At 41.3% G+C, this 24,814-nt stretch overlaps 1 protein-coding gene across 4 annotated transcripts in view; it reads left to right on the forward strand.

Moving 5' to 3' along the window:
• The window catches only part of FANCC (FA complementation group C), a 335,114-nt gene that overhangs the window by 20,712 nt on the left and 289,588 nt on the right, over positions 1-24,814 (forward strand). For 3 of the 4 annotated variants that reach the window (XM_073633174.1, XM_073633184.1, XM_073633193.1), the window contains exons 2-3: positions 12,215-12,432; positions 14,801-14,885. In XM_073633174.1, the coding sequence (XP_073489275.1) occupies positions 12,215-12,432; positions 14,801-14,885 (303 nt within the window). Of the gene's footprint in view, positions 1-12,214; positions 12,433-14,800; positions 14,886-24,814 lie in introns of those variants that run through there. The other variant, XM_073633203.1, reaches the window with a different exon arrangement.

A 24,814-nucleotide genomic window follows, 5' to 3' on the forward strand; every position in this document is an offset into this window, starting at 1 on the left:
TACAGAAGATCAAGGAAGACATCAATGATGTGGAAAAAAAAATCAAAAACATCATTGATGTTTTAGACAGACTCTAAAACACCCCAAAATTCTTCTAGTTTGTATTTTGATTATTTTCACACATTTTAAATATTTTTTAGAAAGCCAAATTTTGAAGACGCACACAGTGTGTCAACATGTGCTATCTGCCATCACAGGATATCAAAGTACGCGTTTTGGGGGTGCAACCCCTTCCTCGCAACTAAAGTAGATGAGAGGAAGGGGTTGTGTCCATTGATCACCGATGATGGGAGCTAGCACATGTTGACATTAGGCATGGGATCAGGAGGGAAATCCCCATTTTGACTCTTAATTTGTGTGCATCTTCAAAATGTGGCTTTTACAGGGGTGACATCACCCCATCCGATGAAGGCAATATCAACACAGTTTGGACATACTGATGTCTGATATTGCCTTCACTTTCTGAGTTGTGTATTGTTTTATGGTTTTAAACATGCCTGCTTTAACACAAAAAAGGCTATTTGTACTGTCAGAAACAAAAATGTTATTACTGGAATATGTTGGTTTGTTCAAAAACCCCTTTCTAATGCATATGTGAATGTGCTTTGAGTAAAAAGTTTTCTACTCAACAATGTGTGGCTTCTTCTTTCAATGCTCAATATCATTTTTTGGACTAAGTTGGTGTTTACACTGTAATGGGGGTTATTTACTAAAAGCAAAACCACTTTGCACTACAAGGGCACTTTCAGTGCAATTTCTTGAGCACTTTTGCAGTGCACTTGGAGTGCAAAGTGGATTTTCCTTTAGTAAATAACTCCCGCAGTGCTTGCCACAATCATGCCATTTTCGTGACTCACCAAAATTAATTCTTGGTGCTGAAAATTATGTATATTTTTATCAGTAATGCATTACATACATTAATAACAAAAACAAGGTGTGTGTGTGTAGCAGACCCACAACATAATAATAGTTCGCTGAAGAAGAGATTGTCACCTCATGTATAAATTACGTTTGCAGTATTGAAGAAAATGGCCAAAAAGAAAGACCCATTGGCTAACCTAGGAGACAGCTAAAAGAATCACAAGCAGTAAATCAAAGGAAATCTTATTTCAGTTTAAATAAAAATATGTATTTTTAAAATGTTTCTTAAACATTTTCTGGCATATCCGTGGCCCTCCACTTGACATACTTCTGACTTACTTCGCGGGCGCTTTGGGGGAGGGGCAAGCAGGACGGCCAGCTTCAAGCGCCGTCAGAGTTTCTTCTTGAAGTCCGGCTTCAGGCGCAACTGACAGAAAGTACTGAAAAACAGAAAGGCCTGAGAAGAGCGAGCTGAAAATCAGAAACGAGCGGACAAGAACACACTAAATCAAATATGTACTATAAAATACGCACTGAAAAACAAATGCAAACTGACTACACGCACTGAACACCATATACGAACCCACAAGCACAAACTGATCTGAAAAGCGCAAATTGTCTCTCACCAAACTTCTAGTAACACGAGATTAGCAGAAGGAGCCCAAAGGGTGGCGCACTTGGTATTGAACTTCCCTTTTCTTTGCCTTCGTACGTGTTGTACGTCACCGCAATCTTGACGTTCGTAATTTCCGACAAGATTTGTGTGACCGTATGTATGCAAGACAAGTTTGAGCCAACATCCGTCGGGGAAAAAAAACATGTATTTTGTTGTCGGAATGTGCGATCGTGTGTACGTGGCATTACTCTGACTTTTGACCCTATCCTAACACTGATCTAGATCAAAACTTGATCTAGCTATTTTTTATCTTTAGTTTTTGTTATTATTTATTTTACACATCATTTGGTTACTGTACAAATACCACAACTGCTGACTTAAATAGGTAGTTACCAGTCCAGCACTATCCTCACCTGGGCTGGTTCTTCACTGGTCTTTGTGTCCCTGGTGCCAGTGGCACCGCTAGGGGGTGGCTTCTGGGGCTATAGCCCTGAATCTGGGGCCCACAGCCCCGAGTCTCTTACAGGGGCGGAGCCAGGGGGGGCAACGGGGAAGTTGCCCCCGTGGGCAGGATGGTGAGCGGGCCCGGTGGGTGAGCGGATGAGCAGGACAGTGAGTGGGTCCGGCGGGCAGGCTGGTGAGCGGGGCCGGCGTATGGACAAGACAGTCCAGGTCCCCGAGAAATTAGCGGGCGGGCAGGATGGTGAGTGGGCCCGGTGAGTGAGCGGATAGGCAGGATGGTGGGAGGGCAGGCAATCTAGTGAGCAGGCGGGCGAGCAGAGAGATAACATCATCTCTCACCACCCTCCCTGCATCAATGCCTCACTGGGCAGCAGAGAGATTACATTATCTCTCACTGCCCGCCCTCTGGGACACCAGGGACGCAATCACTGGCAAGTGACAATCTGCATCTTGTGGCAGGTGACGTGGCAAGTGACAATCCGCACCTGGTGGCAAGTGACAATCCACATCTTGTGGCAAGTGACATAACAAGTGACAAGCTGCATCTGAAGGCAGGTGACATGGGAAGTGACGTGACAAGCTGCATCTGAAGACAGGTGACATGGCAAGTGACAAGCTGCATGTGGTGGCAGGTGACGTGGCAGGTGACAGTGGCAATTGACACGCTCAGGGCTCCCACTGATTCTGCATTATGGTGATTTGAACTATTTAATTTTATATTACAATGTAATAATAGAAATAATGTACTTCAATCATCCTGACACCATACCAACCATGGTGCCAAGATGATTGAAGCGCCAATACCATGGGGATCCTAATGTATTGAGGGAGGCTCTCTGGGGACCCTGATGTAAGTGGGGGGGGCTCTCTGGGGACCCTGATGTAATTAGAGGTGCTCTCTGGGGATCCTGATGTAATGAGGGGGCTCTGGGGACCCTGATGTAAATGGGTGGCTCTCTGGGGATGTATAAATGTGTATGCCTGCCCAAGCGTATGACTTTCTTTTCTTCGCTGCTATGGGCTCTAGCCCCAGATCTTTTGTAGACCTAGCAACGCCCCTACCTGTAGCCACCATCTTGGACATGGGAAGCCAGCTGTAACTTCCTGGAGTTTCACAGCCAGTTCCCCACTGTGCATACATGAAATGCGTAGTGCATTCTGAATGGTCCTGCAGTCTCCTGGCACATTGGACGCGTTCCAGAAGGTTGCGTGCTGTGGGAGGCGAACCTCTGCTCTGCTTGGCGAACCTCTGCTTTTATGCACATCATAGTGTGAATGGGCCCTTGGAGAATATTTTGTGTGATGAGCATTTATACAACCCTGAGTAGTCAGTTCCCCGACCTGCTATGTACCTATTCACATTAATGCACTTGTTTTTGTACAGTGCAATATGCTTATGCAGTCCATTCATTTAAAGAGGGCTGGCAGTGCACTGCAACACACAACCATAATATCTGTACTATTTTTTTTTCAGTGCAGCACACCACAACTCCAAATGACCTGTATTTTTTTTTTCATATAACACCACGCAACACACACACAAAAGGTTGACAACTTTGCATTGTATTGCACTATAGTACAGATGTACTGTATCTGTGCATGGGAGTGTCGGTTCAAACCACAGTGCAATATGCAGACAAAAAAAAAAAAAAAAATGTGAGTACACCCCTATTGACTTTTTTAACATACACTACTGTGCAAAAGTTTTAGGCAGGTGTGAAAAATTCTGGTGTGACCACCCTTTGCCTTTAAAAACAGCATCAATTCTTCTAGGTACACTTGCACACAGTTTTTGCAGGAACTTGGCAGGTAGGTTGTTCCAAACATCTTGGAGAACGAACCCCAGATCTTCTATGGATGTAGGCTTCTGTTTCTTCATGTAATCGTCTCTTCATGTAATCCCAGACAGACTTGGTAATGTTGAGATCAGGGCTCTGTGGGGTCCAAACCATCACTTCCAGAACTCCTTGTGCTTCTTTACACTGAAGATAGTTCTTAATGACATTGGCTGTATGTTTGGGGTTGTCCTGCTGCAGAATAAATTTGGGGCCAATCACACCCTGATGGCATGGCATGATGGATAAGTATCTGCCTGTATTTCTCGGCATTGAGGACACCATCAGGCTAGGTTCACATTTGTGCAGGTGGTGTCGCTGTGGGACCCACTGGCAGCCGCAATCACCTACACAGAGAAATGCGGGAACCGCGGGCGGGTGCCATTAATCCTAATGGCACGACGCCCGCACTGGATATCGCACCTGTACTGGGACTTCGGTTCCCGTGCAGGCTGTGATTTCAAAAATGGTGCAGGAACCTCTTCCCTGTGTGTCACGGGGCACAGCAGCCCATTCAAATGAATGGGCTCTAATGCTGGCACAAACCGTGGCCCTCTAGGGCCTCACAGGTGTGAACCTAGCCCTATTCCTGACCAAATATCCGCTTCCATTTGCAGAAATGCAAGAAATCTCCACCATGCTTCATTGTTGCCTGCAGACACTCATTATTGTACCACTCCCCAGCCCTTCGGCAAACAATCTGCCTTCTGCTATAGCCAAATATTTCCGATTTTTCTGCACCCCAGTTCCTATTTTCCTTGTTTCCACGTCAGAGGTATGGCTTTTTGGCCACACTTCTTCCATGAAGACCAGTAGTAGTAGTGGTGTAAGGAAAGGGATGGTCGGCACTCAGGATGACATCCAAAATAGTATTTCTTTATTAACCACATGCCGACCAGCCACCGTACTTGTACTGCGGCAGGTCGGCTCTCCCGCCCACGATTGCTGTTTACAGAGGCAGAACCAGGATCTGCCATTGTAAACAAGGCGGATCACCGTTCTGACAGGGGACATCTCAGAGATCTGCTGTTCCCGGTCATCGGGAACAGCTATCTCTGTCATGTCCCAGGCAGCCCATCCCCCCTACAGTTAGAACACGCTGAGGGAACACATTTAACCCCTTGATCGCCCCTAGTGTTAACCCCTTCCTTGCCAGTGTCATTTATACATTGATCAGTGCATTTTTATAGCACTGATGAATGTAATAATGTCACTGGTCTCCAAAAAGTGTCATTTGGGGTCAGATTTGTCCGCCGCAACACAGCCCCGCTAAAAATCGCAGAACGCCGCAAAATACCACCAAAAGAAAGCTCTATTTATGGGGAAAAAAGAACATCAAATTTGTCTGGGTACAATTTTGCATGACCACACAATTGTCAGTTAAAGCGACGCAGTGTCATATCGCAAAAAATTGCCTGGTCATTAAGGGGGCAAATCCTTCCGGGGCTGAAGTGGTTAAATACATGTACAAATCTGTGAAACATCCTACGCGTTTCGGACATTAGTCCTTAGTAGATTGGTGTACTTGGGTCCTCGGTTTTTTTTTTTTTCCGTTCAGCCCACTGGGTTGAATTTAAAAAGCTGCCTGTGTGTGTGCCAGGCAATAGCCTATAGGTCAATGTGGATGTAGGGCAGTGGAACTGTAGTTCCAAAACATCTGGGGTGCCAAGGTTTGCCATCACTGGTGTAGGATATCAAGGTTGTGTTTAGCATTGATGATCCAATTGACAACCATGAATAATATGTCTTTAGGCCATCAATAATTTTATTTCAGAAATTAAAAAAAATAAACAATTTGCTCTTTAGGAAAGAAATGTTTGCTTTGTATACAAAGCTCTCAAATTAGCTAATTCACCAAACTAAAAGTGCAGACTTTTGCATTAGAAAAAAAAAAAGCTCACTAGACCCTTGTGCATACAATCGCTGCTGATCCACAAATGTGCTTGTTTGCAACAGTAAGACTCAAAAGTCATACACGCTTCTCTGTCAGTATACTTTGTGTGCAAATGGTTTCCAGTGTAAATGGGCTATGTGCAAACTCTCAAGTGCTGAAATGCCAGAAAGTGCCCAGATTAAAGCAGTAAATGGTGGGGGTGGTGGATAGGTGGTGATTGCTAGCCTTTCTTTGATGCAGCACACAAGGAGCCATTGGCAGTGTGGGGTATTCTGCATTACCCACCAAATTTGGCACAATATTATAAAATAGAATAACAATACTGATGATGCTGGGGAAGATATTTTAAGAATATTGCCATTTTTTTAATAATTTGTTTTTATAAAACATTTTACATTTTGTGTATCAAATAGATGTGGCATGTGCATAATCCATAAATCTTCTTCAGCTTGGACTACACCATATATAAGAATACAAAACAAAAGGGAACTCTGGCTTTTAAGGCATCACACAAATCATTGTGTACTATCTTAAGACAATAATTATATTTATACATGGTTTAAAATACCTAGTACCAAATAAAATCTCCCATAAATATATAGGATTTCATTAATGTTCAGTGTTATAGCCGCTGACAACCTCCACCTGTCCACGTCCCCAGTTAGCGCTGGCCAGCTACACAATTTTATGTCTGTAAAACTGATAATGGTATGCATAAAAACTTCAGTGCCGGTTTCAGTGAAACGGGATTGCTTGAATCAATGCTGCCCTATCAAGAGTAAAATTTTTTTCATATATACAGTCATGGTCAAAAATATTGGCACCCTGCATTTCTGTCAGATAATGCACCATGTCGCCAAGAAAATTGTTGCAATTTCAAATGCTTAGGCATTCTCATGTTTATTTAATTTGTTTGTATTAGTATGACACAAACAAGTGGAGAAACAAAAAGCCAAATCTGACACATTCTACAACAAACTCCAAAAATGTACTGGGCAAAATTATTGACACCCTCAATGTAATATTTGGTAGCACACCCCTTGGAAAAAACAACTGAAATCAATCGCTTCCTGTTACCATCAATGAGTTTCTTACACCTCTCTACTGGAATTTTAGCCACTCTTTTTTTTGCCAACTGATTGCTTTTTAGAGATCTCTCCACAGGTGCTCTATGGGATTTTTGAATTTAGATCTGGACTCATTGCTGGCCAGTTCTGTACTCTCCACTGCTTTGCCTTAAACTGTTTCTGAGTGCTTTTTGACATGTGCTTTGGGTCATTGTCCTGCTGTAAGACCCATGACCTCTGACAGAGACCCATCTTTCTGACACTGGGCTCTACATTGCACCACAGAATTCTTTGGTAGTCTTCAGATTTCATAATGCCATGCACACAGTCAAGACATCCAGTGCCTGAAGCAGCAACCAGTGTTGCCAACCTCCCTGAAGTCAAATTTACTGACAGGACACAAACATTTACAAACAACACCAATATTTTTTTTTTTCTGGCAAAAATCATGACATTTACTGGCAGTCACATTTTTTACTTACACTGCAAAAAAAGTACCTACAATGGCTAAACAGTGCAAATATTAATATTTAAACTATAAACGTATAGCACTATTGGCAATGTGTTTTAAGTTAAACAAAAGTCAAAAAACATATTTCCCTATTTACATGAAGATCAGGTTAATATATACAACTCAGCACAGAGTTCCCCCAAATATCAGAGTCTGCAGGACTTTTCCTTACAGTGTAAGGGAACTCTAACAGAAAGGGGAACGCTGCAGATCATGATCTAAAGGGTGACCAGAGACCTCCTTATATCAAAGTACACTGCGTTCACCTTTACATCAGAGTTCCCACTTACATCAGGGTCTGCAGCATTGCCCTTCACATCAGAGTTCCCTTTTACATCTGGGTCCGCAGTGTATCCCTCCGCATTGTAAGGAGGACGCCGGAAACTCTAATGTGGGGGGGGGGGGGGACTCTGGTGACCAGAGACCACCTTCTGCAAAGTGAATACACTAAGGAAAGGGGGGTTACTGTTATGAGGGGGAACCTTTATATCAGCGCCCTCTTACATTATTGTATTCGCTACCCCCTTACATCAGTGACCGCCCCCCCCTCAGGTGGTGCTGTCATTGACCTCTTCTCAGGTGGTCAGAGGCTGCGGACATGGTACAGGAGGTGGTCAGAGGCTGCGGACATGGAACAGGAGATGGCAAAAGGTTGAACATCTGTGAATCTGTAAACTCTCGCCATTGCCGTTCTTGTCTGGTAACTGCTGCCTGTGCCTCCTCAGTCCTCACATAGATAGCAGCCAAGCCATGGGTGGATTGATGTTGCAGCTGTAGGTGTCCGGTGGTGGGAGTCACCAGCAGCCAAGTATCATGGATGCTACAGGGTACAGTGCCATGGTGGGAGTTCCCACAGGCTCCTCCAGCCATGGTGCAGTCCGGTCTTGTACTCGCTGAAGTGGCTGGCGAGGCGCTGCCACCGAGACCGAGTTTATTTGCCTTTCATTCAAAAATGGCGCTATTATGTCACTGCTCATGCGCCAGCCCAGCCGAAAATGGGCGATCATGTACAAGCTTTCCCGAGCTCGGCAGGCTTCAGAACGGCCCATGCGCAGTTGCACTGTTGGCCTGCAGCCATATTTTTTACGGGTGCCGCTGCCCGTAACAAACATTTATGGCCAGCCCGAAATTGGGCTAAAATTTACGGGCTGCCCGTAAATTATTGGATGGTTGGAAACACTGAAAGCAACCCCAAAACATCAGTGAACCTCCACCATGCTTGACTGTAGGGACTGTATTCTTTTCTTTAAAGGACTCATTTCCTTTTCTGAAAACAGTAGAATGATGTGCTTTACCAAAAAGCTGTAATTTTGTTTCATCTGTCCACAACACATTCTCCCCAAAGGATTTCGGCAAACTCTTTGATACATTTTTCTCTTTCGTCCACGCTCCAGTGCCATGAGCTGTATGCTATTCACAGTGGAGACAGAAAAGTTAAGATTCCTGGATATGGACTTGCAACTTTTAGATTGTCCATGCTTTTCCACAATTTTTGTTCTCAAATCCTTTGAGACAATTCTTTGCTGCTCTTTCTCTTCTTCAAGCTCTGTGTGGCACACAGAAATACACCAGAAAGGTTTTGTTTCTCCACGTTTGTGTCATACCAATACAAACAAAAGACATAAACATGAGAATGCCTACATATTTGTAATTGCAACAATTTTCTGGATGAAGTGGTGCATTATCTGACAGAAATGCAGGGGTGCCAACATTTTTGCCCATGACTGTGTGTGTGTGTGTGTGTGTGTGTGTGTGTGTATAGGGTTCAATATTGAGTTGGCCCACCCTTTGCAGCTATAACAGCGTCAACTCTTCTGGGAAGTCTGTCCACAAAGTTTAGAAGTGTGTCTATGGGAATGTTTGATCATTATTCCAGAAGCGCATTTGAGAAGTCAGACACTGATGTTGGATGAGAAGACCTGGTTTGCAGTCTCCATTCTAATTCATCACAAAGGTGTTCGGGTTGAGGTCAGAAATCTGTGTAGGCCAGTCAAGTTCCTTCACCCCAAACTCGCTCATCAATGTCTTTATGGACCGTGCTTTGTGCACTGGTGCGCAGTCATTTTTGGAACAGGAAGGGGCCATCCCCAAAGAGTTCCCACAAAGTTGGGAGAAGGAAATTGTTCAAAATGTCTTGGTATGCTGGCGGCTTAAGAGTTCCCTTCACTGGAACTAAGGGGCCAAGCCCAACCCCTGAAAAACAATCCCACACAATATTGAATCCCCCTCCACCAAATGATTTGGAAAATCAAAAAGAATCCTCCCTGCTGTGTTTTTGTATTCTGACAGTGGAGAGAATTCCCAGCTGTCAGAATACACAGATATAGGCTGCAGCACAGATTGAACAGCTTTTTTCAGTCCATGCTGAACTGGTTTAATTGCGTTCCGTGTATTGCCAGCTACAATGCAGTACTTTGCTTGGTTGTCAGCTGTTAGGAGTTGCACTCAGTTTCAATTGTCTTGGTTGGGACAGGGATGAAAACAGCATAATCCTTAACCACTTCAATACCGTGCCATAGATGAAAAGCATCTAAAGCATGACTCTGTTGTTCTGGGAGGGCGTTCATGGGACGTCCTCCCAGAACACACTTCCCACACAACCCCTGGGGTGCGCTCTCTAATCTCTGTGGCCAATCACAGCCGCTCTTTACCGTGTGATCAGCTGTGTCCAATCCCAGCTGATCACATGTAAAACTTGCTGGTTATCAGCATTCCTTTCCTCACGCTGTCACAGCGCGAGGAAAGAAGCGCTGGCAAGTGTGACAGGGGACATTTAAGCAGATAATCGGGGCACCGGTCATCAGTGCAGCTCTAAAGCCTCGTACACCCGATCGGATTTTACGCAGACAAAACCTCAGACTTTTGTCTGAAGGGCGTTGGCCAGGAATTTGTCTTGCATACAAACGGCAAGGAATTGTCGGCCAACAAACATGAACGTAGTGACGTACTACGTGGTTTTTCAGCTCTTTAGCGCCACCCTTTGGACTCCTTCTGCTAATTTCGTGTTAGTAGAAGTTTGGTGCATGTTGATTTGCGCTTTTCATTTCGCATTTTTCATTTCGCACTTTTCAGTTTGTTTCTGTACGGCCGTTCGTCAACCAGCCATGTTGCGGAATTGGAGGAGATAACGTGTTATTTATTATTGGCCTTGAAGTTATTGCTTTGACCCAAGTCCAGTCCAGGAACAGGAGGAGGAGGATTTCTTGGACCAAAAATTGGTTGCTTTATTAATCGTGACCAATTATGTCATATGCCTTTGCTGCAGGAGCTCCAGGAGAATAATCTGGATGATTTTCGGAATTATCTCCGGACAACGGACCCCTGCTTTCACCAACTCCTAGCATTGTTGACCCCCTATATTAAGAAGCAGGACACATGCATGAGGCTTTTAGTTTATTTTTGGTTGAATAATAATGATTTGATTTGTTATATTTTCTATATTTTTGGATGCATAGAATGCACTTTTTGGTTAAGTTGTATTAACAGATAGCATGTCTAATTTAATTTGTTTTCTTTTTTTAATGCACAATAAAAAAATTGTGGAGAATAATACTTGGCTATGTGTTTTACTTCAAATGACAGTTTGGGAGTAGGCCAGTATATTTAAAAAAAAAATGCAATGTAAAATTAACAAGGGACACCAATATAGTTGTATCTTTGATCTTAAAACTATAGGATAATGGTGTTGTGGTAACTTGCACCAAAAAAAAAAAAATAAAATAACAAGCATAATATTATTATTCTTGATATCATTAAAAAAAAAAAGCCTTTAAAAATTTGTTTGCCATAACTCCATCAGTATCACCAGCAAAGCAGCTTCATTATTATCCCATTAAAGAAGAAGAGAATGTGTGCTGCATTTAGAGATTTCATAATTTGCCGTGTCACGAATGTTAATTCTCCATTACGACCGCAAATTTATAAGACCGACCGCTTACGGCTCGACCTTGCTTCCGGGCATGCGTGTTTGTACTTTGGACTTTTGTCTGACAGAGTTGTCTACACACGCTCGTAAAATCCGACAACAGACCGCTGTCCGGAAAATTTTAAAGCCTGCCATCCAACATTTGTCCATGGAAAATCCGACAACAATTGTCCAATGGAGTGTACAAACGGTCGGATTTTCCACCAACAGCCTGTCATCACACAATTCCTGTTGGAAAATCTGATCGTGCGTACAAGGCTTTACAGTGGCCATCAGTGCCTCATCAGTGAAGCTTATCAGTGCCCATGTGTGCAGCCTAATCAGAGCAGTCTCATCAGTGAAGAAGAAAAATAACTTATTTGCAAAACTTTTTTTTTTTCATTTGTTTAGCAAAAAAAAAATAAAAACCCAGTGGTGATTAAATACCACCAAAAGAAAGCTTCATTTGTGTGAAAAAAATTATAAAAATTTCATATGGTTACTGTATTGCATGACCATGCAATTGTCATTGAAAAATTGTCCTGGGAAGGAAGGGGGTGAAAGTGCCCGGCATTGAAGTGGTTAAGCTTGCTATACACTAGTAGAATTTTGTTCAAATTTTTTTATTTTAGGAAAGTTCATTTGATTTTCCAATTGTTAGTGGAGTCAATTCAACCTTTGTTTTTGAGCACAGTGCTGAGAAAGTTTCAAGGAGCAGGATGGAAACTTTTTCCCCAGCAAACACAATTCTAACGTTGTCTGTGGTTTTTGTTAGGGAAATTGCATTCACTTCAAAGTCAAATGTTAAAAGCAAACAGCATTTTGAAGTACTTTAAAATGACATTTGACAAGTGGTCAAGTGTGCTGAGAATTCCTTTTATGGATGTACGTACACATTTTTGAACGAATGCTCATTCAAAAATCTAGTTGCGTTTATGACCTCTAGTTTATCCTTGGTCACAGGACAATTTTGTCCTGTTTTATCAAGCTAAAACTTTGTTTTTATGTTATCAACTTGTATTTTTAGCACATACAGTAAGTCACAACCTTGTTTTTAATTTCAGACTTTCCAAATGAGAAGACAGTATCTGCTTTTGGCTTACGAGGCCCCCTCTGTGTAATAATGGCCACTGAAGTCTCTGAGATGGAGATTGGGAATTGGCTTAGAAAAGCTGTTGAGTGGAGTGATACTACCACTTTGAAAATCCAGGAAGATGTCTGCCTTCACTTGCCAAAATTACATGAGTTCCTGTTGCAGATTTATGAAACTTTGAAACATATGGTAAGTAGCTTATTGAAAGAAATTACCCTTAAATATAGGTCGAGTATTAACCCACAGTCTTAAGTTTCATCAAACCTTCAGTCTCACATCAGTTTGCAGACTTATGGTGTTGACCTGAGGTATGTTTCTTTATCGAAGCGTCAAATAAGGATTAAAAGACATAGTAATCTGTTTCCTCCTTTTGTGATTTATTGTCATGGAGGTTTTTCATTTCATTCCAGTGGTTTAACATGAATAATAACCTCAATCTGGTAAGTATATCAAATATATTATTTTAGTCTGCTGCACTTACTATCACGTGGGACTTCCATTCTTAATAGCTTTTTCTGTACCAGAAAACTGTGTTCTAATTACCTAGCTATACTTACTGCCATTCATTTTCTTCATGGGTGTTTTTCTGCAGAGCAAGAGGATCAATTAAATTCAACCATACTCAACTTTATGAATTTATTTTCTATATATACAAATGTGCTGTATGCATTTCTATCCAAAAAAGCAACATATGATGTTGATGTTCCAGTATTTGAATGACAATACAGTAACACAAAACCACAAATTCAAACCACATTTTCTACCACACAGACAAAAGATCTCTTAATCCTTGCCAACCCAATTAGCTTCAATCTTGTTGTCTCTTGGTGGGTCGAATTGCTGGCAAGAAGCAGGTCCCATGTATTTAAGATTAATGTAGCTTGTTAATAGCAATAGTAAACAACAGCATCTCTGGCTTGCTAGCTATAACTGCTGCAGCAAGGCAATAACCATGATTTATCACTAGCTATAATGAGGAGCCTATGCCACTTTGTGTGTTGTGTAGCTCTTTGGTACAGTTATTAGGTTGGCTCTCAATGGACTGTCTCTGTGCATGGCCCCAGCAAGTCTAGAGTGAGCTACGCATGTAAAACAAAGATGTTATGTTTATTGCAACAGCAGGAGATGGTTAGCAGTTTTTTTACATGTGCATTATCCCTGTTCAGCACTTACTTAAAACTGTATGATGTAGCTATAAATGTGGTAGCAGGTAGAAAAGAATGAGCCATCACAATGCAGGTTTAAAAGAAAATCTACAAAAACGTTTTCATTGGTGGTCTGTTATACTTTACTGTGTTTTCACATTCCTTACAACTTTGTGATATTCTTGTTTAGTTTACTAGTAGTGCTTTAGCACACACTACAATAATCTTTTCAAAATCTGAAATTTTTTAAAGTGAAACTCTGCTTTAGTTGGGAGGGAAAAAATCCTCTCTGCACTAAATACGTATGTTTAGATTTTTAGAAAATGTAATTGCAGATTCTTATCTGCTTTTGTTGTGTAGACATCGGATCAGGCCATTACAGCAACATCCTCCAACAGCCTGCCTAAGTGGAAGGGTCTGCCTACTATAATCAAATGATAATTTCCAGTTTAGTAAAAAAAGAAAACATATAAATAGGCATCTCTGTATTTCACCAAGAACAAAAAAGATCATAGCAGCTAACTTTAAGGATTGCCAGGAATGCCTGAAATTTGACATCAAACTTTGTGCATACTTGTGCGTAAAATAATAAGCCAATCACATGAACTGATTCGGTACAAAATAACCCCCCCACCCACAGACCCTTTGTTGTATAAAAGCAACATTTTCATTTGTCAGTTTTAGTGTGTTATAGATAGATAAGCTAGTTAAAAATTAGATGGCCGAAGAATAACATTGAAAGACCCTTTTTGAATATTTTAGTTATTGTACCTGTCTTTGTTAATTTTATTTTAACTGTATCCATTATATTTTTATTGTATATTATATCTTTTGCTATATCTGATAGCAAATCGTGATCTTGCTGCATTGCTGACAAATAACTTTGTGCTGTTTTACATGCCAAAATAGCTGTATTTCTGTTCACCTATTCCTGAGATGAATTTTCGCTGCTGCAGTATTGCGTTGTACTTACACTTACAGGCCTGCCCCCCAGCTCTTCTCTGTGAGTGGACAACAAAAAGAGAAACAACACATCGATGAGCTAATTTCTATGCCACTTTGCTCTCTCATCCTATCAGCCTACTTCTTGCACTGCAACACAGCTGATTGGCTCTTTGAGCTAATTCTCCGCCCCCTCTCTGAGCCCCACTGGAGTGATACCGAGTCATACCGTATTCTGATGCGTAAAATGCCTGCGCTAAAAATGCATTTGATGATGTGTTAATAAATACAGAGCTGTATTAATGTGTGCCGTTTACATCTGCCTGGGGTCCAGCTTTAAAATGTGGTACAAATATTATTTTTTGTGCAGTGTTTAATTTTTTAGTTATTAAAAATATTTTTTAAAAACAGTTTAGACTGACAGCGTAAAAGCCACAATATTCAGATATCCCTGTTGATTATTTTTGCAGAGTACTATTGCGGCGATTGAAAAATTCCCTGTTCTTGGACAGTTTCTGGGACGCCTGTGCTGGAACAGTTTTGTTATTGGTCATGGTAAGCAAAAAGCGTAGTTCTAGTCTATGGTCTAATCTGCAAAAATAAAGCTGTGAATCTACTGTCTGCCTTTGCCCTGGGATCCCCACATAACCGCTCACTCTCTGTACTGGGATCAAGCTGAAAATAAAGTGAAGCTGACCTGACCTACAACATTTCTAAGGTAACAGCAGTGCTGATGTGCTGCAGTTATGGATTTTTGTCTTCAAAAAATCTTACTGCTGGAGCCATGCTTTTAGCCCTGCTTTCTGCCTAGTAGGCCCCAACACTGTCTATTCAGGTGCTAGAGCCGATTATGCCCATTGAACATTTGACAGTTGAATGACAGGGGGTACAGCTCAGTGCAGTGAGGAGTGGGGTATAATCCTGACTTGAGCAGAAGGAGAACTTTATCAGAAATGATCTAAAACCCTTCTGTCTAGCCTAGGGGCTGCATACCCCAGCTCCTGGTCTTCTCTGCTGCCAGAGCTTCAACCCACAGGTATGCAGCAGTCTGGACATGTGAGAGAAGTGCTTCCTTTCCAATTCATTGTGTGGACACCAGTGTCAAGTTCGCAGAGGAGCATGTGCCACAAAAATAATTAAAAAAGGGAAAAAAACAAACACATGGCTAGATGGATCCAAGACATTCCACCTTCACTAATTTCAAGAGTAACATCTTTTATTAAAAGGTATCAATAGAACTACTTTTTTACTTATTTTCTGGATCATGCCTTTTCTTCTATTTAGCCACTAGATGTCCTCCTTAAATTTCTCATGGGAAATGTCCATAATAACAAATAACTAAATTCTTTTTGGATATCAAAACACCAACATCTAGAAATTAAGTATGATATATTTAGTATATTGATTATACTTAAGTTTTAATTATAGGTAAATTATAGATCTAGGATGGCGGTAGTGTATATAAAGGTGGAAACGTGTTGCTGACGAAGCGCGTTGGGAGGGTCATGTCACTTCCAGTGTTTGGAGCCCAGGTGGAACGCAAACTGACGTTCTTCATTTTTTTTTTTTTTCAATGCCTGAGTATTTGTAATTGATGTTAGTGCGATTTTAATTCTTTATTCATTAAACTGAATGTAGTATAGTGTGAGAGGCTCCTCTATCTTTTTCTTTATGTCACTGTGATATATGTAGAGTCTCTTATAGGTGCAGGAGCACCAATAAGTGTATGCTGGTATGTATGCATTTGTACAAGTGTATGGGAATTTATGTTGGATGGAACAGGGAGCTGAACTCCATAACCTGGCATGACAGACTGCAAGTTGGGGATATATAATAAGCGTATTGTGACTTCCTTTGAACAAAAGCCGTCATAAATCTCTGGTGAGTGTGTTGTTCACTTATTTGGTGGAGACACGGTATGCTTTTGTGTCACCCTTTTTCAAGATTGTGCACTGAGCACCTTAATTGGACTATTTTATGGACATCTGAGTTATATTTATAGTTACGTTTTGATGACACTATTTTTCTGTGGGGTGTATACTTATAGCCCTTTCACACTGAGGCGCTTTACAGGCGATACAGCTCTAAAAATAGCGCCTGCATAGCACCTGTAAAGAGCCTCTCCTGTCTCTCCAGTGTGAAAGCCCGAGGGGGAGCGATGCGCTTGCAGGACGGTAAAAAAAAGTCCTACAAGCCGCATCTTTGCTCCAATGAAAACAATGGGGCAGCACCGCCAAACCGCCGCTGCAGCAGCGCTTTGCCGGCGGTTTTAACCCTTTTTCAGCCACTGGCGGGGGTTAAAACCGTCCCCTTGGCGGCCGAATAGCGTCGCTAAAACGATGCTAAAGCGGCGCTAAAAATAGCGCCGCTTTACTGCCGAACCGACGCCTCGGTGTGAAAGGGCTTTTAGGCTTTAAAATGCAATTTAATGACAGATGCTGAACATGATTTGTGATTTGGTAATATCGCTTGAGGTCCCCTGTAACTAAAATGTTGACCATAGCTGCTCTAAAATGTGCCCATACCTGCAGAATTCATCTTCTTGTAGAAAAATGCTTCATGTTTGTGTAAGATATTTATAATGATAAAAGGTTGGGAAACAGAAAAAGTACCCACTGATGGACACTCCAACTTCCAGTGTGCAGCAAAGACTTATGCCCCGTACACACGATAGGATTTTCTGACAGAAAATGTTTGATAGGAGATTGTCAGAAATTCCGACCGTGTGTAGGCTCCATCGGACATTTTCCATCGGAATTTCCGTCACACAAAATTTGAGAGCTGGTTCTCAAATTTTCCGACAACAAAGTCGTAAATTCCGATCATGTGTACACAGTTCTGACGTACAAAGTTCCACGCATGCTCGGAATCAAGCAGAAGAGCAGCACTGGCTATTGAATTTCATTTTTCTCGGCTCGTCGTACGTGTTGTACGTCACCGCGTTCTTGACGTTCGGAATTTCCAACCAACTTTGTGTGACCGTGTGTATGCAAGACAAGTTTGAGCCAACATCCGTCGGAAAAAAAACATGGATTTTGTTGTCAGAAAATGCTATCGTGTGTACGGGACATTGCTGTGTTCAACAATACTTTAACCAAGTTATCCAATATAAAAATGGCCAATTTTCTTTCCTGTACTCGGCACAGATTTAGAAGTAAATAAAGTTATTGTTTTAACAGCAGTGTTTTCTGTCAATTCCCATTTGCTTTCTATAGTAGTTGTATCCTTTAAGGCAGATGGTTCATTTCTGTGCATCACCCTTTACATCATCTCAGTACAATTTTTACACAGTGTCAGTCTATAGCCACTTTCCTGGTGTTTCAAACAGCTGGAATTTATCCATTTTTTCCCTTAAATAAATAGATTAGTGTAAACACTTGTGCTCTTATTTCTTCTTTATATTCCTTAGAACCTTTAACTATCCACTCACTCCCCTTCCTCCTTTTACCTTACAAAACTCTTATGCCCCGTACACACGGACGGATTTTCCAACAGAAAATGTGTGATAGAACCTTGTTGTTGGAAATTCCGACCGTGTGTAGGCTCCATCACACATTTTTCATCGGAATTTCCGACACACACAGTTTGAGAGCAGGCTATAAAATTTTCCGACAACAAAATCCGTTGTCGGAAATTCCGATCGTGTGTATACAAATCCGACGCACAAAGTGCCACGCATACTCAGAATAAATTAAGAGATGAAAGCTATTGGCTACTGCCCCATTTATAGTCCTGACGTACGTGTATTATGTCACCACGTTCAGAACGATCGGATTTTCCGACAACTTTGTGTGACCGTGTGTATGCAAGACAAGTTTGAGCCAATATCCGTCGGAAAAAATCCATGTATTTTGTTGTCGGAATGTACGATCAATGTCCGACCGTGTGTACAGGGCATAACTATGTTCTCTGCTGTATTATGCTGAGATTGCATTATGTGTGTGGGAAGCAGAGAATGTAGCTAAAAGTTTTTACTACTGTGTCATATTGTTGAGTTATGTTTTCTTTGTGACGCAGGAAATCATAATCGTATTGTTTTAAATGTTTGCCTTTAACTGTTATGAAGATTTTTTTATTACATTAAAATGTATCTGACCAGGTTAAACAGTCAATAGAATTATTTTGAAAGAGAAGTGTGATAATTACAGCTCTTAATACCTACCTTCTAACGAGCAGGGCCCTCTGATTCCTCCTGTATTGAATTGTATTGTACTTGTACTGTCTGCCCTAATGTTGTAAAGCGCTGCGTAAACTGTTGGCGCTATATAAATCCTGTATAATAATAATAATAATCATCAAATGGAAACAAATATCTGCTGAAGCCCTACAAACCTCACTCATCTGCAGTAGTGGTGCCAGCAGGAGGGCAGTGCAGGCCTACAGGCTTGCTGGACGTTTATGACATGAGGCTGCTTTACATCAGCATTAACATAATAAAGTACCTGATGAAACCATGGAGATCAATTAAAAGACACCATATTAATAGTTATGGCCAAGCAATTTCTGTCTCCGTTACAGGAATAGCCTGCTAATGGCGAAGACAATGAATGAAATAGAAGACAGGCAGCCTTACAGGAAATTGTATCCCTGCAATTAGTTTGGTTAATAGTTATACAGTACTACACTGGTAACATCTAATCTCAATGATCATCAGATTTTGTGGCATGGATAGAAAATGAATATGTTCTTAATCACTGTAAAATGTATTTCCAGAATTTTACAGAAAGCATTTCAGCAAACACTGAATACTTTTTATCCCAACAGCTGTTTATGGGCTACCTCTGAGTAATTTTGCACTTCCTTTTTTGTATATTGGCATGAAAATGTACTATTATGGTGAGGTTTAAGACTGTTTTATTAAAACTTTTTTTTTTTTTTTAATTTTAGAAACTCAGGCCTATTATAATGCAAACATCAAATGCCTGGACAGCTTGACTTTTATGTTTGCTGTATTATTGGTCATTTGATATGTGTGCTTAGTGTACAGAGCTCTGGGATTTACTGATGGTTTCTTTATAGAGATATGTTTTTGGTAGGGATGCGTCCTACAGTTATAATGCTAGTGGGCTTGTGTAGTTTGTTGAAGTTGCCCCTAGGCAGTGTAAGTCAATACGTCCTTTAAGCACACTTTGGTCTAAATGAAAATCTCCATATAAGCTGCAATGAGGGAGCTATTAAAACTCTGGCTATGACTCTGCATTTATACTTTTTGGTTTCATGGCTCCAATAGGTATGCAAATAAGCAGCTCTCCTACTTCTGACATTCTGATAGGTTAGGTGTGTGCTGTCCTGACCAAATATTAGAATTGCTGGCAACAGCTTGATATGCATAATGAGAAGCTGGCAGTGTTATAAAATGGTAGAATCGATCATTGTAGATTGTTATTACTACTTTATTTTATTATTACAATAATTGCATAACTATAAGAGGTATGTGTTGCTTGAAAAATATACTACTCCTAGGACTGTAGGCATGCTGTGTATTAGAAAATATCAGGAATTGTTTTCTTTTTGCAGCGATTTTTTTTTTTTTTTTTTTAATTGTTACAAGAGAAGTATGGCTAAAGCTTTTTTGGCCATACTTCTCTTGTTGGTCACAGAAGTGCACCTACTTTGATGTACTCAGCCATGATTAAGGCCTGTTGGTCGGAACGAGTAGGATTTTTTGACCATTGTTCACCTGTATTAATACAGCCTTTCTCCCTTTTTTGCATGGATTGCACATGAAGGTTTGCAGAGACTTCCCAGGCTGAGTGCTGTGTTCTTAAGACTGACAAGGCATTGCACCTATTACAACTCTACTTTGCCGTACTGTACTGTGACCCAGTCAGCTTGCAGTCAGCTAATATCACAGAACCACTCCAGGCTGTGGAAGGATCCCGACCATATTGTCTAGATTCACCTGGTTGCTTGATTGACAGCTGGCTCAGGTTCTTGATGCATGGCTGAGAGCTGAAGCCAGCTACGTCCTCCTCATCTCCATGTAAAAATAAAAACAATCAGTGAAAACACTTGTGATAAATAAAGTCCAAAGTCTGTAAAGATGGCAGTGAAAGTCCAAACATCAATCCAGAGATCACGCTGAAGGCTTTGGTGTAAATGAGACTGACAGTCTGTGATATATGAAATCGCTCTGTGTTCCACCATATATAGACCATGCAAGATTACTAGAGCAAATGGACAATCATAGAATAAGTACAGAGTCAGGTAGGGTTTTGTGGTTCCAAACCACTGTCAAGAAAGCTGAGCCTCTGCTCATACGGGCCAAACACTTTGTGATGGGTTTCAATTAATACCTCATGATTGTCACAAACCGGCATCACATGCAGTTATATATAAAGAAACACCAAATACAACCACATAGCGTAAAACTGCCAGATACTCTTTATTTAAAAAATATGTAATAACTACTTACAAGCTCCGAAGAAAGATAGCGTTTATCATAAATATCTGTCCCGGGAATCAAATGGGCCGCTTCCTGGATCTTTAAAACACAATGATGTCACGATCACAGGCTCCACCCTTCTTCCCTGAGTTTCTCCGGGAAAACCCCACCCTCTACTTAAATGTATGTGATCTTGGTTATAACTATATAGAGATTGATCATATTTATCAAAATCCCTCACCATATAAGGATAAATGCTATTACCAGGGTCATCATCCTTCAAAGAAGCATATCTATTGTTGATACTTATTGGAAATCTGCTGCGGTTATGGTTATGGGAGTAGTAATCCCTCCCCTCACTTTTCAGATTGGGTCTCAACGGAGTCCTAGGTGACTGTCTTCTGTAATCTTCCCATCCATTTCTGGGCGTAATCCTTGGGAATTGGTGGTGACCACCTTCTACTCGTTTCTTATTTGGGCCACCTAAGTTTTTATTGAGGAAACTTTTATTATGATTACTAGGAGTCCTATAGCTAGGTCTCCTATTTCTTTGTGGTAAGGGAACATTTCTTTGATTTGGCCTCCTTGTCCTTTGGATGTAATGACCCAAAGGTGGGGGAACACTTGATCCTGGGTTCACATGGTCTCTCGGGTCTATGACTTCCCCGTTGACACTTATCAATCATCTCAACATCTTTCTTTTTCCACCAGCTAAAGCCTAACCCCCGGTTTATAGTCCTCCGCATCCCGAACCATTTTTCTTTCTTTCTTTTTTTTTGTTTTGTTTATGTTCTTCTTTTTCCAAATGGTTTTTAAATAGGACGAAAGAGAACTATATTCAATTGAATCTTTATAGGGCTGGTGTTTCTCTTTAAGTTCCTAAATTTCTTTAAAAAGTTTATTTCTTTTCTTCTCTACCAAAAACTTTTTGCACTAACTTTAGGTCAATTTATGTCAGTTGATGTGCCAGCAGTTATATTTACCCGTTCATCTTTCTGTCTTGAGAGGACAGAAATCTTGACAATATTGACACAGACAGCAGTTAAACAGCAGAAGTCAGGGATCGGCAAGGTGTCCATACACGGACACTGTTGTCCATGAGCGATCATTGCAGGGTCCACGGCCGCCGGTCAGCTTGACATGGCACTGCGCCCGGTTTTTAACATTGGCATCTATAGAAGATCTTGGTCAGCTTGATATGGCACTACTCCCGCTTTTTAACATTGGCATCTATGGAAAACCTTGGTCAGCTTGACATGGCACTTCTCCCAAACCATAAGTGGCAGGAACAACAAACTTGGGGAGCACCGAGAGGAGACCCAAGGCTACAACATATATGATTTTAGGGTCGGTCAGCTTGCCTTGGTAATCTACCATATTGTAGTCCCCTTAACATGCTCCCCAAATTTGGTGTCCTTGTCGATTTATGGTTCGGGAACAGTGCCATGTCAAGCTGACCAATATTTCCCATAGAGCTAGTGTAGTTACGTGCATTGAGAAGTGAAAAAGGCATGGCTTCACTTTAAGTACATTTTTGTTTTTTTTTCATTCATTTATTCAGTTTTAAATAAATATTTAAATACAAAACAGAGCCTAATGGGCATACCCAGGCCCAATGTAATACATAAATACATAAACAAACACGGCACCTTATCTAATAACCATTAAAAGGTGCCATCTACTATTTAACCAACATTAATAATCAAATAGCTTTATTTTAGTAAATATGGAGACTTGACACATTCGCTCAAGCCTGCCGTAGGGTTAACCAGCCACTTCAAGAGGCCACATTTTCCACTCTTTGTTATATTGCAGCCATTTGCTAAAATCATTTAAGTTAATTTTTTTCCTCATTAATGTACACACAGCACCCCATATTGACAGAAAAACACAGAATTGTTGAGATTTTTGCAGATTTATTAAAAAAGAAAAACTGAAATATCACACGGTCCTAAGTATTCAGACCCTTTGCTCAGTATTTAGTAGAAGCACCCTTTTGATCTAATACAGCCATGAGTCTTTTTTGGGAAAGATACAACAAGTTTTTCACACCTGGATTTGGGGATCTTCTACCATTCCTCCTTGCAGATCATCTCCAGTTCTGTCAGGTTGGATGGTAAACGTTGGTGGACAGCCATTTTTAGGTCTCTTTAAAGATGCTCAATTGGGTTTAACTCAGGGCTCTGGCTGGGCCATTCAAGAACAGTCACGGAGTTGTTGTGAAGCCACTCCTTCGTTATTTTAGCTGTGTGCTTAGGGTCATTGTCTTGTTGGAAGGTAAACCTTCGGCCCAGTCTGAAGTCCTGAGCACTCTGGAGAAGATTTCATCCAGGATATCCCTGTACTTGGCCGCATTCATCTTTCCCTCGATTGCAACCAGTCGTCCTGTCCCTGCAGCTGAAAAACACCCCCACAGCATGATGTTGCCACCACCATGCTTCACTGTTGGGACTGTATTGGACAGGTGATGAGCAGTGCCTGTTTTTCTCCACACATACTGCTTAGAATTAAGGCCAAAAAGTTCTATCTTGGTCTCATCAGACTAGAGAATCTTATTTCTCACCATCTTGGAGTCCTTCAGGTGTTTTTTTTAGCAAACTCCATGCGGGCTTTCGTGTGTCTTGCACTGAGGAGAGGCTTCCGTCGGGCCACTCTGCCATAAAGCCCCGACTGGTGGAGGGCCGCAGTGATGGTTGACTTTCTACAACTTTCTCCCATCTCCCGACTGCATCTCTGGAGCTCAGCCACAGTGATCTTTGGGTTCTTCTTTACCTCTCTCACCAAGGCTCTTCTCCCCCGATAGCTCAGTTTGGCGGGATGGCCAGCTCTAGGAAAGGTTCTGGTCGTCCCAAACGTCTTCCATTTAAGGATTATGGAGGCCACTGTGCTCTTAGGAACCTTAAGTGCAGCAGAAATTTTTTTGTAACCTTGGCCAGATCTGTGCCTTTCCACAATTCTGTCTCTGAGGTCTTAAGGCAGTTCCTTTTGACCTCATGATTCTCATTTGCTCTGACATGCACTGTGAGCTGTAAGGTCTTATATAGACAGGTGTGTGGCTTTCCTAATCAAGTCCAATCAGTATAAATCAAACACAGCTGGACTCAAATGAAGGTGTAGAACCATCCCAAGGATGATCAGAAGAAATGGACAGTACCTGAGTTAAATATATGAGTGTCACAGCAAGGGTCTGAATACTTAGGACCATGTGATATTTCAGTTCTTCTTTTTTAATAAATCTGCAAAAATGTCAACAATTCTGTGTTTTTCTGTCAATATGGGGTGCTGTGTGTACATTAATGAGAAAAAAATGAACTTAAATGATTTTGCAAATGGCTGCAATACAACACAGTGAAAAATTGAAGGGGGTCTGAATACTTTCCGTCCCCACTGTGTGTGTGTGTGTGTATATATATATATATATATATATATATATATATATATATATATATATATATATATATATATATATATATATATATATAAATATATTCTTTGCAGGGAGAGCCTTGAGTACCTGGTGGTGCAGGAAAACCTGGTAGCATGAGGAATATAGATGAAAAGGTAAGACTAGCCTCCCTGGCGGTTTTCCCAAGTGTGGCTCGGGTTTAAAATTCAGGACCATTAGCAGTAACCCCGAGCCACACTCGGGATTACATCGCAGGATCCTGGTGCGCTGTACTTACCTTCTCCCCAGGATCCTGCGATGTCCCCCCGCTGTGTCTGCGGGCTCCGTCCTCCTCCGAAGCCTCTCCGTGCCAGGCTCCGTTCCCTGCGAGCGGCGCGACGCACGGGGTGCAGCCTGGCGGCAAATTCAAAAAAGTGTAAAATCATAACACTTACAGTACTGTAATCTTACAGATTACAGTACTGTATGAAATTATTTCACATCCCTTTTGTCCCCAGTGCTTTGTCCTATGCCCTGCATGCAGTTTTATGTTATATATACTGTTCTTTCTGCCTGGAAACTGGAGATTGTCCATAGCAACCAAAAAGTGTCCCTTTACATCAAAAGTGGCTTTAGACCAGCTAGAAAACAGCGATAGTAAATTAGAACACTTGCAGAATTGAGCGATAGTGAGTCGTGGGGAAATTTATTTTA

This window comes from Aquarana catesbeiana, linkage group LG01 (assembly GCF_042186555.1).
Source record: "Aquarana catesbeiana isolate 2022-GZ linkage group LG01, ASM4218655v1, whole genome shotgun sequence".
Taxonomy (NCBI): Eukaryota; Metazoa; Chordata; class Amphibia; order Anura; family Ranidae; genus Aquarana; species Aquarana catesbeiana.